This window comes from Boleophthalmus pectinirostris, unplaced genomic scaffold (assembly GCF_026225935.1).
Source record: "Boleophthalmus pectinirostris isolate CB_2022bp ecotype Guang Dong unplaced genomic scaffold, ASM2622593v1 HiC_scaffold_18, whole genome shotgun sequence".
Classification (NCBI taxonomy): Eukaryota; Metazoa; Chordata; class Actinopteri; order Gobiiformes; family Gobiidae; genus Boleophthalmus; species Boleophthalmus pectinirostris.
Genome location: NW_026571133.1, coordinates 44,726,760 through 44,746,071, shown reverse-complemented (window position 1 = coordinate 44,746,071; position 19,312 = coordinate 44,726,760). Strand labels below are relative to the sequence as shown.

At 40.6% G+C, this 19,312-nt stretch overlaps 1 protein-coding gene across 1 annotated transcript in view; it reads right to left on the bottom strand.

The window, feature by feature from the left end:
* Positions 1-12,736: 12,736 nt before the first annotated feature.
* The window catches only part of LOC110159922 (GTPase IMAP family member 9-like), a 7,335-nt gene continuing 759 nt past the window's right edge, over positions 12,737-19,312 (bottom strand). Inside the window, exons 2-5 of the mRNA XM_020924520.2 lie at positions 18,835-18,867; positions 16,951-17,058; positions 15,011-15,495; positions 12,737-13,986 (exon numbers count right to left, since the gene is read on the bottom strand). Coding sequence (XP_020780179.2) covers positions 13,672-13,986; positions 15,011-15,495; positions 16,951-17,058; positions 18,835-18,867 — 941 coding nt within the window. The 3' untranslated portion in view covers positions 12,737-13,671. The remainder of the gene's footprint in view (positions 13,987-15,010; positions 15,496-16,950; positions 17,059-18,834; positions 18,868-19,312) is intronic.

The window sequence follows — 19,312 nt, the reverse complement described above, 5'->3', positions numbered from 1 at the left end:
TAGTTGTTGAGGGACTTTAAGTCTTGAGTCTTTAAGTGATAATCTGTGAAATGAACAATATACAAATGTTTCTTAAAGCCACATTATCTCCTCACGTCCATCACATCTGGCACATGTTTGTAATTAGTGGTGGAGGACACTTGAGCTCAGATCTTTGGAAGAGAGTCCCACAGCAGGTACAGCCCGGTGAGACACAGATGCATGCTGGGAGCTCCAGGCAGGGGGTGTAATTAACTTTGAGGAGACAATAGACCAAATGAGAAGAAGAATGTCACGTATCACCATGACGTCCAGAGGAGTTCAGCAAATCACAGACAAATGTTCAACTCCACCAAGAATAACACAGTGTTAAAGGGCCTGGTTTGTCCCATGTGTCTGACCCCAGCACAGATATACTTTAGAAGCAGCTCCTGGATAAGTTTAGAATGATCTGGAGCTCTATCAGAACAAACAGAAGAGCACATAGACTAATATATGCATGCACCACTGACGATTACACACAAGGGAATGGTAAAAAAAAAAAGTACTACTATTTAATGCGGAAAGTCACATTCTACTACAAATCCAGCTGTTCAACATATGATAAAAATCTGGTTTAGGTTGTGCAAACATGTTAAGGAGACTAGTAACTTGTCTTTGGATGCTCCAATTTGGGAAAACCAGTACTTCATCTGTGGGAGGGCAGACATGGTCTTTCAACATTGGGCATCAAGGAGATTAAATTCAATACAGGATTTATTTATGCCAAATTCAGAATCACTAATGTGTTTTGAGGAAATGGGACACAAGTACAATATAGACAGAAAATACTTTCTAGACTTAGGGTCTTTAGAAAGAATCATCTCTAAAATAGTCAGAGTAAAGACGCCGTGTCAGAGCTGCATGACCTTTTACTGTCTAATTCAAGTGAAAACTCTGACTCTAAACTCAGGGCATGGCATGAGGATCTCAAAAAAAAAACTTGTCAAAAGAGGACTGGAATAGCAGCATGTAGCAAAGCTCACAAACAGATATTTAATACTTGATTTAGATTTCTGTAATAAAGTGGCTTATGAGAACATATGTGAGACCAGCCACACTCAACCTTTAACCATAATGGACCAGATACTGTAGTAAGTGTGCTGATGCAGGAACACTTCTACTTACTATATTTATATTTATGTGGGAAAAAATATGTATTTATGTATTTTATGTATGGATGAACATAATATAACATAATTTCCTCACTCTGAGGCTGATCTTTCTCTGTTTTTGTTTTTTATTTGTTTCCAGGTACACAACTGATATATAGATTGGAATTATGTGACAAAATACGAAATAAAAACATTGTTATAAAGAAAATCACATTCTACTGTCTAAAGGAAGAGAGTTTATTTTTTATTCTCATCATGGTATTGAGTATTTTAGTATCATGGCAACACTATTTTACATCATTGATGTAATGAGATAATGAAGAGACGTGCAGTCAGCTGCATGCAGACAAGTGAGTGTGTTCTCTAAAGCACTCTTTTATATGACAGTGGAACTGGATTTCTTTTTCTATTTCTTTTTTATTTTAAAGCTCGTGTGTCACTTTTTTAGCTAAAAATAAACTAAAATAATTAATATACATTTTTAAAATGTTGCTTGTGTTTGTTGAAGTGAAAAACAAAAGGTGAGTTTGACTTTCTCTTTCCAGAGAATCATGCAGGTGACATTCCTCCAGAAAGTGACATACTGTAGCTTTAAGTTGGCCTGCTCTGACTCTGCAGTCTCCTCCAGCAGGAGCTGCCAAAGTCCTGAGAAGGATTCACAAACACATGATTTGCAGCTCATGTAAACGGTGTAAACCTGTCCTCATCTGCACCCTCCCCCACCCACTTATTGTTTCCATATGGCTCTCATGAGCGACCTCTGTGGGGGGTCATTAACCACTTCCTCCCAGCACCACACACACACACACACACACACACACACACACACACACACACACACACACACACACACACACTGTGTCACATTCTCCAGGAAAAAAATCACCACTTACACACTCCTTTACTTCACTGGACTCTGTGTGTGTGTGAACACGTAAACAGGAGTGAGTGTGTGTGTGTGTGTGTGTGAGCACATGAACAGGAGTGTGTGTGTGAGCACATGAACAGGAGTGTGTGTGTGAGCACATGAACAGGAGTGTGTGTGTGAGCACATGAACAGGAGTGTGTGTGTGAGCACATGAACAGGAGTGTGTGTGTGAGCACATGAACAGGAGTGTGTGTGTGTGCACATGAACAGGAGTGTGTGTGTGTGTGCACATGAACAGGAGTGTGTGTGTGAGTCATGTGAATCAAGTTTGGTATTTATAATAATTTAAATAAACTTTTTTTTTAAATCTGATTTGAAGCAGCAACAAGAAACACAAATGTTCAAATCACTTCAAATTGTCACATAAAGATTCTGTCACTTTAGACTCACAGCAGGAAGAGGAAGCACAACTTTTACTCAAGTAACAGTACTGTTACACTGTAATATATACTCAAGTAACAGTACTGTTACACTGTAATATATACTCAAGTAACAGTACTGTTACACTGTACTATATACTCAAGTAACAGTACTGTTACACTGTAATATATACTCAAGTAACAGTACTGTTACACTGTAATATATACTCAAGTAACAGTACTGTTACACTGTAATATATACTCAAGTAACAGTACTGTTACACTGTAATATATACTCAAGTAACAGTACTGTTACACTGTAATATATACTCAAGTAACAGTACTGTTACACTGTACTATATATTATTGGAGTAAGAGTAAAAGTATGGCGTCTGGGTGAAGTGTACCTGTGTACTGTGTACTACTCTGGTCAGGTTTAATGGTGGTTTCATGGCTTTAAAGGCTTTGTGCCTGATTTTACCTCATGTGTCTTGTCTTGCTCAAAGTGTCTTGCTCAAGTACAGACAGAAGTCTGTATTGTGGAGGTGAATCATGGGAATGCTGGAGCACATGAGGCACACCAGAATAACTCACTGCAAACTGTTTTAAAAAGAAGATGTATTATGACTTCTGCGTGTTATAACATTGTTCCCTCATAAAAACAGGTCTGAAGAAGTTTGAATAATCCAGCGATCTCTCCCAGGCCCTTTTCAAACCCTCCTTATAATTAGCTGTAAGATTCTGTCCAATGCTCCGCCCACAAGCCTGCATCATCCATTCAGAACACACTGATAACACACTGACAGAACAATTAAACCGGTGCGGGCGGCAAGGTGGGGCATTTGAGGGCCGTGCCCCCCCTAGCGGCCACTGGTGCCCCACCCCCAGCACAGGCCGTTATTATGACTATTTAAAAATGATTTTGATTGGCGCATTTCACTTCGGGCTGAGGGCACAAACTTTATGATATCACAGTGTCTGTTTATTTAGTGGAGTGTGATTGGACAACTGTCCTGTCACTCACGTCACGTCAACCTGCTGCGTCAACTCGTAGCTGCTTCACGATTAGCGGCAGCTGCTACTTTACCCTAAAGCTCCACACAGGAAATGACGAGAACAGAGTCAAAGACCCGACCTGACAGACCCGCCGCCGGGACCCGGGACTGTCGCTACCGCTGCCGGAGCCGGGACATTCTTTGCCGGGACTGGAGCAGTTGCCACCGGGGACAGGGCAGTCGCTCGCTGCTCTATCCGCCTTTGCCCGCTCGTTTCTGGGTGTAAAAGTTTGACCTGAGCGTAGCGCGCAGAGGCATAATTCTACCTGGTGTCCTGGGCCTCATTTATAAAAACTGCGCAGGAGTTGTTGTAAGTCAGTGCGTACGTCTGTAGCTACGACAGTCGTGCGCCACGCAAACTCCATATTTAGAAAACCCACCGCACGCACCAAACCTGCAATCTTTGCTTTATAAATCCCACCTGCAACTAGAACTTGCGCACGTAAACCCACGTCACGTCACGACAAAGACTTTATTAAACCTTGTTTAATAAATAAATACAAAACTAAAAGTGACAACAATGACTCATCTGTTCATTTAATCATATTTTATAATATTTAGGCAGCACATCTTTACAGTAAAGCCCATGTGTTTTTTCGCTGTTTCAAGAGTTTTATCGCTATATTTTTAAGTCTGTCTATGAAGTGTGTGAGGACTGGCCCTGTATATTTATGCATATGCACATAGATACGTGCACGCGCTGATCTGATGGTCAAATTATGAGCGCGTGCGAGAGATTCAGATGCCCTCCCCTGGAGAGGGAAAGGAGCGAGGGAGAGACACGAGGACACAGATTTAACATGAAACACATCAGATACAGATGTTATTCTACCAATTAAAGTCCACACGAAACATTCAAACTGCTCACCTGTGAGTGTGGGTCTGTGAGTGTGGGTCTGTGAGTGTGGGTCTGTGAGTGTGGGTCTGGGTCGGGGGCATTATTCTGTTCTTCATACAGTCAGAGAGCTGTACAAGAGTTCCCCATTACACAAAAATGTAGGGCAGATTTTGGTTGGGGTCAGGTTCGGGCAGTAGGCTTCGTGTTGTCCGCAGACTCGGGTCACTCTGCCGCTCGGTGCGTAAAGACTAAAGTAAAAGTGTTAAAGTTGTGTTCATTAAATCAAAGCCTGGCTCCTGCTGGGTCCAAGGGAAGAGTTTTCTCTCAGGTTGGGTCATTATTTTATTTATTTTATTTATTTATTTATTTCATTCATAAAGCATAAAAAGACATCGACAGTGTCACAACATCAAACACACAAGAAATGAATGAAAAGGAGCAGAAAGAAGAAAAAATCTTATGTTATCTGCCCCCCTATTATCATTATTATTATCATTATTATTATTTCGTCCTCTGTGTTGGTCACAGTCTGTGTTCTATAGAAGTCTATGGTCGTGGTGTGGACTGTGGGACTCTGCGCTACACCGAGTCCGGGAACGTGGCCGCGCTCGTGCACGAGTTTCAAATGTATAATATTGTGGAGAATAATGAGTGGAATAAACAGCCCTTCTCCGTGTTTTGGTGAACCAAACACTTAAATGTGCAAATCTGAAGGTAATTCTTCTATATACGTGGATTTTCTGATCAAACTCTTCCTCAAACTCTGTTCACTTCTGCTTCTCTCCACGAGTGTCGCTTTTTCCCGTGTCTCCAGACTTGGGTAGAACTTACAGGAGGTTCCCGAGTTGGCGTAGAGTTAAACAAAGAGCCACGTCTTAGTCGAGGTTCATAAATACCGCGGTTGGCGTAGGAAGCGCGCACGCACGGACTGTCTGAAAAAAGTGTTTAAAGTGTGTGTTTTACAGCCTTAAAACAGATAGAATAATTGTAAAATATAAAGTTGATACTTCGTGGATTTCACCTATTGTGGGTTATTTTTAGAACATAACCCCCGCGATAAACGAGGGACACTGTCCTCTCACCTCAACCTGTGCACATGGACTCACACTTGTCCCGACCGGGACGGAAAACGGAGAATTTCTTGTACAAGTCATTGTTAAATGCGCATTTGTGCTTCGGTATGTTGCAGACTGACCGACTGTTTGTGTCTTGCTCCTTCTGAGTCACAGACGCTACGAGAGACGCTCAGTTTAATGCACGGTACTGAAAACCCGGACATTTGCATCACTTTATAAAAAAAAGCCCTGGACGCCCCAGACATGACGCAAAATACTGACATGTCCGGGGAAAAACGGACGTTTGGTCACCCTAGTTAATAGTTAAATAGTGCATAATTGAGCTGGTGGGTGTGATGGAGCTGCTCTGGTTGTTCTGTCGTGTGCTGTAGGAGCGGCATCTGTGTTCATGTCTCTTATTGTAGTTTTGCTGACGTTGTTGGTCTGGGTGTGAGCGGCGTGTTATGTTGTGTTGTTGCGTAAAGTTGTTGGCTGTTCATTGTGCTCTGATCGATATTGTTCAGCCAATAGTAACCAACCAATGTCTGTTTCTGGTATTTGTTATAATACTATAGACTATATTTATATAATACATATATTATTCATAATATATATTTATAATTTTGGCCTTGGTGCCCCTCCCAAAAATTATACCACCAGCCGCCACTGGTCCTGGTTTAGTCCTGGTTTAGTCCCGGTCCCTCAAGTCTCAGTTCTCTATAGGACTGGACTGGACGGCGTTACCCTCGTGTACCACGTTCACTACAGCCCTGGTGCTGCCTGATGCGTGGCTGTTTCTTGCCCGGTTGCTTCTTTCAGTGATGTTGTTCAGAGGTGTTTTTGATGAGAAGTTGTTGTTTAATGTTTACAACCAGTGTCAGGCCTTATTGTTTTTTTAATAAACCTCAACCTTTTATTATTGTCTTGTGTGTGTATCGTCTACCACACAGCCTCAACAACTATTGCAGCTAATAATAATAATTTTAATATAATAATGATAATAATAATAACACATAATTAGTCTAATACTGTTAAAGAAAAACATGTTTGATAGCATTTCTGCTGTGTATGACTCCAGCCTGTTAAAATATTTCTCAAATGGCAGTGCCCCCCCTGCTGGTGACCCACGCCCCTCCAGTAGATGTGCTCTGACGCCGACTCTGAATAAAACACAACACACTGATGTAAAAATGTGACGTGTTCCAGAAGTGAAATATTCTCTTTTCAAATGAACTAGTTCTGTTTTTCTCATTTTGAAAACAGTAAAACTCAGGTAGAGCGCCTGTCACTGGCAGTACTTCTGTGTGATGTGGTGGGAGGGATGTACATAGTTGGTTATAGTCACGTTCAGATAAACAGAACCAGGCTTTGGTCATAAAAGAGGAGGATATTTGTGCGCGGGGTCAGATGGACCCTGTCACACATGTGCTCTTTCATTTGACTCGTGTGGTGGGAAAAAGTCATTGGCTCCAAACAAAAACAAAAAGCTATGTCCACTTTGACCCCCGGTGTGAGTCAGAGCCCAGAGGTCAGAGGTCAGAGCCAGGGCCAGGGGTCAGGGGTCGTTCTCACAAGTGTCTCTGGTTAATACGGTCAAGACGCATTAGGCTCAGGTAGAGTGACAGGGCATGCGGTCTCTACGGGGGCCCCGAGGGACAAAACTCAACAATCAAACATTAAAACCAACCCACGCTGACCAGTCTCTCTTATGGACTTCAGAACAACACTCAGCCACAAAGTCTCCGTCTCTCTAAGAACATTAACTGACAGAACCAACATAACAGAAGAGCAAGACAAACAGGAGCAACACAGACACAGCCACAACGCTCTGAAGCAACGGCAGCACCTGAAACGAGCAATAAACAAAGGAAAACAACAGGTCAGAGAAAGAGAAACAAAACCAGAAAAACAAAAATAAAACTGAAAAGTCCAGGCGTCGTAACATGACCGTACATCAGGGGCATAACAGAAAAAGTGCACAGGGCAATGACCAGTGAAACCAAACAGAAAAACTCAGACAAATACTCGTCCACCCAAAAGAAAATAGAACCGGAGCATAAATGTAATGTCATATACAAAACACCTGCATGTCCTGCAATAAAACACACACCGAGGAAACAGGGAGAGTGATCAGTCCACGAAAAAAGGAACATAGGACAGAATGTGAGAAGGAAACAGCTGAAGGTGAAACAAATGGGCTGTTTGTGACACTGTGAAAGAGAGAAGAACATTCTGGACTGGGACAGAGCAAACGTCACTGGGACAGAGGAAAACAAACATAGTTGTTTTTGATAAACCGGGACGAGGGGCTTTTTTACTCTCACACACCTGGGATACTGTTCTGAGGAAGTGGGACTGCAGGTGGCGCTGTCGTCCTGCCTCCACCGAGAGGAAGACAGAGACAAAACCTGTTTAAATCAACTGAGCGACAGCAACACCATGAGACTCTGAGGAAGAACGCAGGAGCAGAACAAACTGTCAAGTATGAAAACAAACTCATCAACATTATAAAGGGGGTGTTACGCAAAATCAATTATTTCATCCAAAGCCAAATTGAAACTTATTAAGCATGTTAATATGTTGTGAATAGAGCATTTTCAAAACAATAAAAACAAAACATGAAGATCTAAATATATTGTGTTACATATACCTCATAAAAGTCAAATAAGTTATTAAAAGAAACATTTCACAGAATCTTGTTTTAAATTTGGCAGATGCTGTTTGCACCCTGGGTGTAAATAACTAACATTATTATTCACACACAGGGCAAATCACCATTGTTGTTATTGACATCCAGGTATTTATCATGGCACATAGAAGGACACCCAGGCGTTCGTAGACAAAAATGCTATTTACATCCAGGTTATTTATTAAAAAAAAAAAAAGGAAAAAAAAACCTCACGGTCAGTACAAACATAAAGGCACCAGCCCAGTGAAAATCAATAATATTTGATGTTTTTTTCATACTCAAAATGATGCGGAATCATCAATCAATCAATTGCAGTCTGCTCCTAATGGTTTAGTTCCGGTTAAGTTCTGTTTTAGTTCTGAATTTAGTCCTGGTTTAGAACTGGTTTTAGTCATCCTTTTTCATCGCACAAGCTCAATAAACTGCCCATGATGCTGTGACGCTTTCAACTTAATTACCAAAACAGTCATGGTCGGACAGGCATTGCAAATATATTTTGTAGCAACACTGACTTATCTTTTACCTTACCTTTCCTTTGTTTTGAATTTTATTCCTTTGGATTCTCAAATCCAGCTTCCCGCACTTTTCACAGGAAAAGACGTAAGCGGACACGTCACCGATCCCTTCTTTTCTTGAGACGGGTGTAAATAGAAGAATTGTGTCCATTGAACTATTAACACCCAGGGTGCAAATAGACACTCCGTTTAAATGTTCCCTTTGGATTCAAAACAAGTGTGTTCTGGAGATGAGTTTGTGTCCACCTCCTTTAAAGTATATTTGAATTTATGGAAAAGTCTATGGGAAAAATAAATGGAAAATTGACTCCTTCTCAAAGTGAATGTGCTTTGAGTAGTAATGGTTATGTGAACTTTTACTTAAACTGTAAGATTTTGATTTAAAATTTCATAAAATATGAATAAACCTGACCTATATCTATGTCCCTGGATCTGAGGTAAACAAGTTCAAATCAGACATAGTTTTTACTGATAATAATTGTAATGTTGATCTATTGATTTCTCATTTATTTTGTCTTATAATTTGGTGTTTTGGTCCAATTTGGTGTTTTGGTCCAAGCAGAATGAGCCACTTATGAGTCTCTTTTTTATATTTTATATTTTATTGTATTTATAGTTTATTGAGTCATTTTTCAGCACTGCAAAACAAAACAAAACACAGACTCCAACCCCATGAATCATGATCAAAAGAGTTTAGGCTGAAGTAAAAGTACTTCTAAAGTCAAACCCGATTAAACAATGACAGAATTCCAAGAAAGAAAAACAGCATCTGAACAGCAAGTTTGTATTTACAGTTTCACTTACGACTTAATAAATAAGAGACAACATATCAATTCAAATTATTAATCATTCATTCCAGAGCTTTATATCTTTCCAAACATAACACTTTATTCTCTTTTTTAAAGGCTTCTACAGTGTTAGACTTTTTTTTAAATCATCAGTCAGGTTGTTCCATACAATCAGACCTCGAACAGAAATACAGTCACTTTTTTTCTTAGTTTTCTTCTTCTTCTTCTTTTTGTTTATAGTCTCTCTTGTGGGTTGCCAGTTTCAGTGCTAAAATTCAGTATGTTTAAACCTAAAATGTCTCTCTCTGATCTAAACCCCAGCACCTGCACCAGTCATGAGTCAGTGCTAGTGCAGCCTCTGCAGCTCAGGGAGGGAACTCTGGAGGTTCTGAGCTTCACATGAGGCGTGTCCATAAACTGAGAATGAGACACATGCAGGATGTGTCTCTGTGTGCAGGTGAAGACTCTGGAGACACAGGTTCAGTTGTGATTGTAGAAGCTTTTCTAAAAGCAGAAAGAGCACAGGCTACATACAGCTCCTTTAAGTAAGTAAGTAAGTAAGTATATAAGTATGTAAGTAAGTATGTAAGTAAGTATGTAAGAAGTAAGTATGTAAGAAGTAAGTAAGTATGTAAGTAAGAAGTAAGTATGTAAGAAGTAAGTATGTAAGTAAGTAGTAAGTAAGTAAGTAAGTAAGTAAGTAAGTAAGAAGTAAGTATGTAAGAAGTAAGTAAGAAGTAAGTATGTAAGTAAGAAGTAAGTAAGAAGTAAGTATGTAAGAAGTAAGTAAGAAGTAAGTAAGAGGTAAGTAAGAAGTAAGTAAGTAAGTAAGTAAGAAGTAAGTATGTAAGAAGTAAGTAAGAAGTAAGTAAGAAGTAAGTAAGTAAGTAAGTAAGTAAGAAGTAAGTAAGTAAGAAGTAAGTAAGAAGTAAGTATGTAAGAAGTAAGTAAGAAGTAAGTAAGTAAGTAGTAAGTAAGTAAGTAAGTAAGTAAGTAAGTAGTAGTAGTAGTAGTAAGTAAGAAGTAAGTAAGTAGTAAGTAAGAAGTAAGTAAGAAGTAAGTAAGTAAGTAAGTAAGTAGTAAGTAAGAAGTAAGTAAGAAGTAAGTAGTAAGAAGTAAGAGAAGTAAGTATGTAAGTAAGAAGTAAGTAAGAAGTAAGAAGTAAGTAAGAAGTAAGTAAGAGGTAAGTAAGAAGTAAGTAAGAAGTAAGTAAGAAGTAAGTAAATCTTTCACAAAGTGCTTTACAGAGCAAAAACAACATCAAAACAACATAAACAAGAACAGAGGAATTACAGACAGAGTCAACTAAAAGCTTGTCGTGTTGTTGAGCCGTGTCTTGAGCTGCTTTTTAAAAGAGTCTACAGAATCTGCCTCACGTCGGACCGGGGGCAGGGCGTTCCATAATTTGGGAGCCACAGCCTGAAAGCAAACGTCACCCTGAGTTTTAAATCGGGTCTTTGGGACCATCAAGAGACCCTGACCAGAGGACCGGAGGGTGCGGCCTGAGGAGTAGAGGCGCAGTAAGTCACTGATGTACTGGGGCACCTGTGCATTTAAAGCTCTGTAAGTTAAAACCAACATTTTAAACAAATACAAGTACAAATTTGGCAACAGTACTTTCAATTGAGTACATTATTAGCCATGTAACTGTACTTTTACTTGAGTACAGTTGTCTGCTGCTTCCTGCTCTGCCACAGTGAGCCACTCAAAACATGACAGCACCATGGCGCCCTCTGCTGGTAAACACTCACACTACACTGGGACACACAGGTCAGACCAGAGCAAAAATGTGGTTAATTAAATGTCTTTTACTATTGTACTACTTGTGCACTGATAAATGGACAGTGGTTCATGTTTTAAAGGCTTTAACTGCACCCAAAAGCTCTCCCTCTTTCTTATAATCATCTCAATTTCTTGCAGCCGCTAAAATGAGCAGCTCTTTGACATTTCGTTTTGTAAAGGAGCTGTACATAAAGGTTGGAGACCCCTGGACTAGAGGAACCACAGAGAGAACATGCAAACCCCACAGAAATGCTCACAGTCTGGGAATCTAACCTGTGAGCTTGTGGTCATGGGGCGACGTGCCACAGGCTGTACAGGGAGACAGACACAGACAGATGTTCTTGGAGGATAATTACAGAAGAGCCATTTCCTGCTCAGTGCCGCGAGGAAGCACGGTCCATTTGTCTTGATCTAAAAATAGTGAGCACCTCATGTGAGCAGGACACAGCAGCACAGAGAGCACAAGCAGACTGTCCAAACGTCCACATGTCCACACAGACTAAAGAACTCAAAATAGAAGTCCTTTTATTATCTGTGACATCACGGCTGGAGCTCCATCACATTACAGAACATTTACAATACTGTGTCATCAGAAAGAGAGAACGAGAAAGCTGACATTAAAGCTCAATGCTAAAGATTTTTATTTAAACAAAAAATAAGCAATTCTAAAAGATATAAATGCTCGTTTGCTGTTCTAAAAATAAGAAATACAGGCTGCTCAACATCGTACTGGTCCAAAGTTCTTCCCCTCTTTCCTTATGCATTCTGAACATTCTATTTATTCACTTTTTTCTATTTATTCAGTTTATGAGCACAACTCACAACTTTCACAGACCACATTTGCAATTACAGCATAGATAACAACAACTAGTATGCTAAAACACACTTCCTGATAATCAGATAAAGGACACATTGGACTTATTTTGTCCTCAAGTGCTGCTTATACAAATATGTGCACTTGGGCAAGAATCAAAAATAATCAACAGTTTGAAATGTTCTGGTAGAAATCAGTCAGTTTGCTTTTCTATAACAAAGAATGAAAAAATATATCCTCAAAATAATATTTGAGCTTGAGAAAAAGTAGCATTTCTGATAAAGTATGTATTAGTGTCGTAGTCCTTGAGACAAAGACTGGTCTCCAAAGTAAAAAATTTAAAAGTTTAAAGTTTTAAATTTACATTTTACATTTTCATTTAATCTATATTGTATTATAATCTATTTGTATTTACTGAATATACTTTACTTATAATATTTATTAATATACCTTTCACAAATTCACTCAAATAGGCTACAATTTTAAACAATGTAACAGTTTTAACAATACATTTTTATCTTAAATATAACTTATTTTTTTATACAATTTAAAATTAAATATTTTATAATTTTACATAAAATTTTAATGAATTAATAGCTTTTAACTGCTAAATTTATATATATATATATATATATATATATATATATATATATATATATATATATATATATATATATATATATATATATTAGTGCCCCTTCACATTTGTTAAATTAAATACATTTTACATCATTCCAATAAATCGGAAAATTTTAAACAATCAAATGCCAATTAGTTATTATTCAGTTTAGCTTTTAACATTTTAAGAACTTAAATTACTTTTATGATTTATTTTTTTATTATTTATTAAGCTCCTGTTAACTAAAAAAATAAAAAATAAATAAAATTGCCAATTGCATTTAAAGCTTCTCATTGTGCGACTTAAATTAAACAGAATATTCACTTTACTTATACATTAGGTCAGATTATTTTTACACTATTGTGTCCTTCAGGTCTTAACACCATTTTCATTGTTTTAACTACACTCAAAAACTAATTTTACAGGTAAACTTCCTCACCGGTGTTTCTGTTTTCCCTTCACATTAGGCTCACCTGGATTTGAGGCGCCATCTACTGGCCAGACTAGGAATAAACTGGAGAAGTGAATGGATTTAGGAGTGGAGGTGAAGACAAGGAGCAGAGGGGCGGAGCTTTTGAGCTTTTGAGCTTTTGAGTTTTGAGCTTGACAGTGAGGAAGAACTTTGAACCACTGCAAACTGTTGAAATCACAGCACCTTTAAACACTATATACAATGTTTCCTCTTAGATTTACATTTAAAATATGAATCATGATGACGATAGGTTGGTCACAGATTTTAAAAGTGCACTTTGTACATTTGGTGGTGGAGGTTCCACCACCTGCTGTACAGACAAAGATAAAGCAATAACATGTCCAGAAGTGATAATGTGGCCCACAGTCACTTCCCCACAGGCAAAACACTTCACAGAAGTTAATAAAATGTCTTTGGGATCCACCCCCGCGCCTCTGGACGGCCGTAGATCACAGTCATCACAGTGAGCACCTGTGGTTTGATGCACATTATAACATTCTAACCTGAGTCTGCCTGCACCATTACAGTGGTGAGGGATCTGCCAAGAAATATATATCATCATTTTGATTTGATCATGGTTGATGTTTTCTTTGTATTTTTACACAGTTTTTAAGAGGTAAGATTTTAAGAGTCCATCTGCTGTTTGTGTTGGGGGAGGTAGGAGAGGGTGCGGTGGTAGCTCATGTTGTCCAGTGAGTCGTTCTTGGTCATCTCCTCTGCCACTCTGCGGCTCTGACCCTGCGCAGCCTTGTAGTACCTCCTCAGCTCCTCCATCTCGTCCTCCTTGCTCTTCAGCAGAGTCCTCTGCTCGTTCACATCGTTGAGGGCTTTGTTGAGCTTCTCCTGGTACTTCTGCTCCAGAGCCCTCTCTCTCTCCTTCAGCTCCTGCTCGTATTTCTCCCTCAGCTGTTCCTCCCTCACTTTTAACAGTTCCGTCATCTGGACAAGAACACAACACAACAGTGAAGAAAGGTTTAACTCAGCTCTAGTGGCAGCAGCCAAACTGTCCTCTTATGTCAACATCCTGGGTCATTAGGTTTAGTTTTCTTTTCGACTGATGATATGTGATGAATAGAATGAACTAAATGTACTTAAAGACAGAAGCCAGACCATTCTGTCCATGTGTCCTTGAGCAAGACCCCCCCGTCTATCTCTAATGAACGGAGGTGGTCAGAAGAACCAGTGAGCCTCACTTCAGTCTGTCTGCCCCAGGGCAGCTGTGGCAGCAGTAGTACAATAAACAGTACTTTAACAGTACTACAGTAACAGTGGTTACTACCACAGACAGGGACGGTTACATGAATGATTAATGACTTCAGAGTCAAACTTGTAAGTGTAATAATACCAATTTTAAAATTATTATTGTGAAAATGTCTTCATGGATCTTCTGCCACATGTTGAAAGATCAAGCAAAAGTATAAGACTAAGACTATGACATTTGTGTAAATCTGTTTCCAGAGAAAACATAATGTCCCTCTCCTGCCTGGTGTGCCCAGGCGTTCTAGGGTGTGCCCAGGTGTTCTAGGGTGTGCCCAGGTGTTCTAGGGTGTGCCCAGTCGTTCTAGGGTGTGCCCAGGTGTTCTAGGTGTGCCCAGTGTGTGCCCAGGTGTTCTAGGGTGTGCCCAGGTCTAGGTGCCCAGGTTCTAGGGTGTGCTCAGATGTTCTAGGGTGTGCCCAGGTGTTCTAGGTGTGCCCAGGTGTTCTAGGGTGTGCCCAGATGTTCTAGGGTGTGCCCAGGCGTTCTAGGGTGTGCTCAGGTGTTCTAGGGTGTGCCCAGGTTCTAGGGTGTGCCCAGGCGTTCTAGGGTGTGCCCAGGTGTTCTAGGGTGTGCCCAGGTGTTCTAGGGTGTGCCCAGGTGTTCTAGGGTGTGCCCAGGTGTTCTAGGGTGTGCCCAGATGTTCTAGGGTGTGCCCAGGTGTTTTAAGGTGTGCTCAGGCATGATAATGTGCACTCTGGTTCCTACCTCCACATATGTGGGGTTGCTGTAGAACTCTCCTCCGTTGTTTTGGACCATACTCTCCACCTTCTCCAGCAGCTGCAGCACTTGGGAGCGGTCATCGGCCCTCTGGTTGTCCAGTGGGTGGTATCGGTTCCCCGCACGCTTCAGCACCTCCTTCACCTCCTTCACCTCGGGCCCTGAGTCTGTGAGGGCCTGCTGCAGGGAGCTGGGGTCTGCGTGTGTGAACAGGACCAGAGTGTACCTCCAGGCTCCGGGGCCAAATATCCTCTCCAGCCCGTCCACAGCGGCGCGCTCCTCTGGGGTGAAGCGGCCCACGCGCAGCACCAGCAGCAGGGCGTGGGGCCCTGGGCAGGACATGTTCACACACTTGGACACCTCTCGGTCCACTTCCTCCTGGCTCAGGGACGTGTCAAACAGACCTGGAGTGTCCACCACAGTCACATGATGTCTCCCCACACGACCACTCTTCTTACTGCACTGACGGGTCACTGCAAACACACACAACCAGTGTGAGGAATAACACGGTTTAAATAGAACACTGTTGTGTTACTAATGACTCTTCCTCTGCTGTAACAGTTAAAGTTACTGTCAGTGTAACAGACTCAGCAGCAGTCACAGATCAGACTGAGCTCTCTCGTCTCGTTCACAGGAGCTGTTCTTTGTTTTAGGATGTTTAGATTGTTTTCTGCAACATTTGATGATAAGTTGGTTTACAGAGATGTTACCATTATTTGATTAAGAGCAGGGGTGGAAAGCAAATAATTATAAACAGTCACATTACTGTAGTTAAGTTAATTTTGGATGTACTTTTTGGAGTAGATTTTTAAGCCTGCACTTGTACATGAGAATAACACTACCATTTAATTGTAATTTTACATTTACATTACATTTTAATTTAGTTACTGAGTACTCTCCCAGTCCTAATCCTGATGCACGGCTGCTCACCTCTGCAGTTACAGAAACACACAAAGACAAACTCACATAACAGCACCACATCCTGCATGTGTCTCATTCTCAGTTTATGGACAGAACATGACTCATGTGAAACTCAGAACCTCCAGAATTCCCTCCCTGAGCTGCAGAGGCTGCACCAGCACTGACTCATGACTGGTGCAGGTGCTGGAGTTTAGGAGTTTAGTTTAGAGACCGTTCAGATCAGAGAGACACAATTTCATTTTCACTTCAGTTTTAGTTTTAGATTTTCACACAGTATTACAACAGTTTTCAGTAAAAGTTATATTTGATTTAAACAGGTTGACCTCAGATCTGGGGACACAGGTCATGTTTAAAATGTAAAAATAGATCAATAAAATAGATCAATAATGCATAAATAAAATATAAACTTATATACAGTTCTTTTAACTTCACTTAATCATGCAGAAAGTTAGACTATAAAGCTGCTCATGTACTAGAGGACGCTCATTAGACAACAGAGAAAACCCCAGCACCTGCACCATCATGAGTCAGTGCTAGTGCAGCCTCTGCAGCTCAGGGAGGGAATTCTGGAAGTTCTGAGCTTCACATGAGGCCTGGTTTAGGACTCAGTCTGGTTTCAGTTAGATTATGCTCTTGTTTCACTAACATTATGTGTTTTCTTATTTAGTTTGTTGTTTTGTTTCTATAATTAATAAATTGACATATTTTATATTTAAATCTATGACAGACACACAACCCAACAATCCACTCTGATGCTCCATCCTGTGATGAGCCCAACAACCAAATCACAACATGCCCCACTAGTCCAGTTATGTCTGTCCTGTCCACTAGAGGGTGCTGTACACCCAGTGTTCCACCCAAGTGAAGCCTGAGATAGAGTTACAGATGCAGAAATACAGATACTTTAACATGTTTAAGGCAAAACTACAGGCATAAAGAATTAGTAGAATTAGTTTGTTCAGATTATTCTTTGTATTGTTTAGACTATGGGGGGAAGGGGGGTGTACCTGAGGCTGCGCTGACAGACGAGGTGAAGGCCTGCTCTCCCAGGATGGTGTTGCCACTGGAGCTCTTCCCCACCCCCGTCCTGCCCACCAGCACCAGGCGAAACTCGTCTGAGGAGCAGAGGAAACTACTGTTATGATTCTATTCACACAATACTCTTTACTGAGCTAACAACACTTTTAACATATCAATAAATGTATAATGGCACAGGTTTACTTGTGACACTTTAAACATTATAATAACTACTGACCTTGTAGTATTATTATATAGACACTGTATGTCCAGACGTCTCCCATCCAAGTACTAACCAGGCCCTACTTAGCGTCTGAGATCTGACCAGCTCAGGCTTTGACAAGGTTCGGTCTGTTTGATTGAATCCATCTGCAGTAATGATCCTTGTTTGAAGTGTCTTCACATGGGACTCAACAACAAGCCCAGAATACTTTTACTCAGTTGAGGTGGATCCTTCTGTCACCTCTCCATAGTGTCAGTGTTATTTCATTTCATTTACCTTACGTTAATTGCATTTCACATCATTTCATTATTCTATTTAGACTTATATTCTAATTTGATTGCACACATTTTAGTTAATATAAGTCTGATTTATTTACACTTGTTTTTGGGTTTTTTTGGGGTTTTTTTGAGGACTGGACGGAGAACCCTTGGAAGAGACCATCATGACTCAACAAGGGGGGAGGGAGCACTATTTAGTTAGTTTGTTTAGTTTGTGTTGAGGTCATTTTATTATCACTTATTATTTTCTGTGTTATAATTATTTGCCTTTTTGCTACTTTGATTAAGTTAATAGTTTAGTTAATATTTAGTGTAATTCCTCCCTCTTGTGTTCAGTTTTAGTTGGTCCTCATGTATTTAAACACCTCTGTTCCTTTGTCTGGTTGGGTTCGTTTTGTTCTGTTCAGTTTGATTTGAGTTTCCTCAGTTGAGGCTGGCTTTTTTTTACCTCCGCCAAGGACGTTATGTTTTTGCAGGCGTTTGTCTGTTTGTTCGTTTGTTTGTTTGTTTGTTTGTCTGTTAGCAACATAACTCAAAAAGTTATGGACCGATTTTGATGAAATTTTCAGGATTTGTTGGAAATGTGAAAAGGAAGAACTGATTTCATTTTGGGGGTGATCCGGAAGAAATCCTGGATTCTGGATCACTTTGAAATTTTAGTTAACATTGTGGTAAATGGGGCCAAAAATTTTGTTTCTCAGTATCTCGATTAATTATTGACCAAACCCCATGAAATTTGACTCAGGGATGGACAATGGGATCCTCTTTCATATTCCAAATTGAAAGATACGAGACAAATATTTATGGAAAACACAATTAATATGAGGGGGACTGTAGTCCTTGGCGGAGGTCTGCGCTCTCTGACTGCTTTTCTAGTTGTTTTTTTTTTAATAATTTGCCTAATTTGAGCCTTTGTTATATTATATATTTTTTTTGACTTCATTAAATGTAAACTTACTTTTATACCTTGTTTTTGCCTTTCTGTTTGGTCCAAAACATCAATACAAAATGACTAATGTCTAACCAAACTAACTAAACTGTGTGTATAAAGTAAAGTACAAGTGTTATATAAATGATATCATGTGTTGGAAATGGGCTGGTGATGGAACCTGACCATGTCCACCAGGCTGTGTCTGCTGGAGTTTTATCTGAGCAAATCTGTGTTCAGAACTTTGGTCCTGTATTTGTTTCATGTGGATCTGCCCAGTGTAAGAGCAAGAAGCAACTGTACCACAAAACTGTCTCATGTCCTCCAGCTCAACTCTGGACAGTACAGAACCATGTGAACCAGACCTTCACACTGATGAGATGTTTAGTGTGTGTGTGTGTGTGTGTGTGTGTGTGTGTGTGTGTGTGTGTGTGTGGACTCTCACCATTACGGTCCATGCTCCACCTTCTCCTCGGCTCTGTAAACACAAGAAACATGTCAGACATAACGCTCTGCATCCTCTGCTCCATCTAACCCTCTCTCTCTCCTCTCCTCTCCTCTCTCCTCTCTCTCCTCTGACCCTCTCCTCTGACCCTCTCTCTGACCTCTCCTCTCTCCTCTGACCCTCTCCTCTCTCCTCTGACCCTCTCCTCTGACCCTCTCCTCTCTCTGACTCTGACCCTCTCCTCTGACCCTCTCTCTCTCCCTCTCTCCTCTGACCCTCTCCTCTGACCCTCTCCCTGACCTCCCTCTCCTCTGACCTCTCCTCTGACCTCTCTCCCTCTCTCCTCTGACCCTCTCCTCTGACCTCTCCTCTCTCCTCTGACCCTCTCTCTCTCCTCTGACCCTCTCCTCTGACCTCTCTCCTCTCTCCTCTGACCCTCTCTCTGACCCTCTCCTCTGACCCTCTCTCTCTCCTCTGA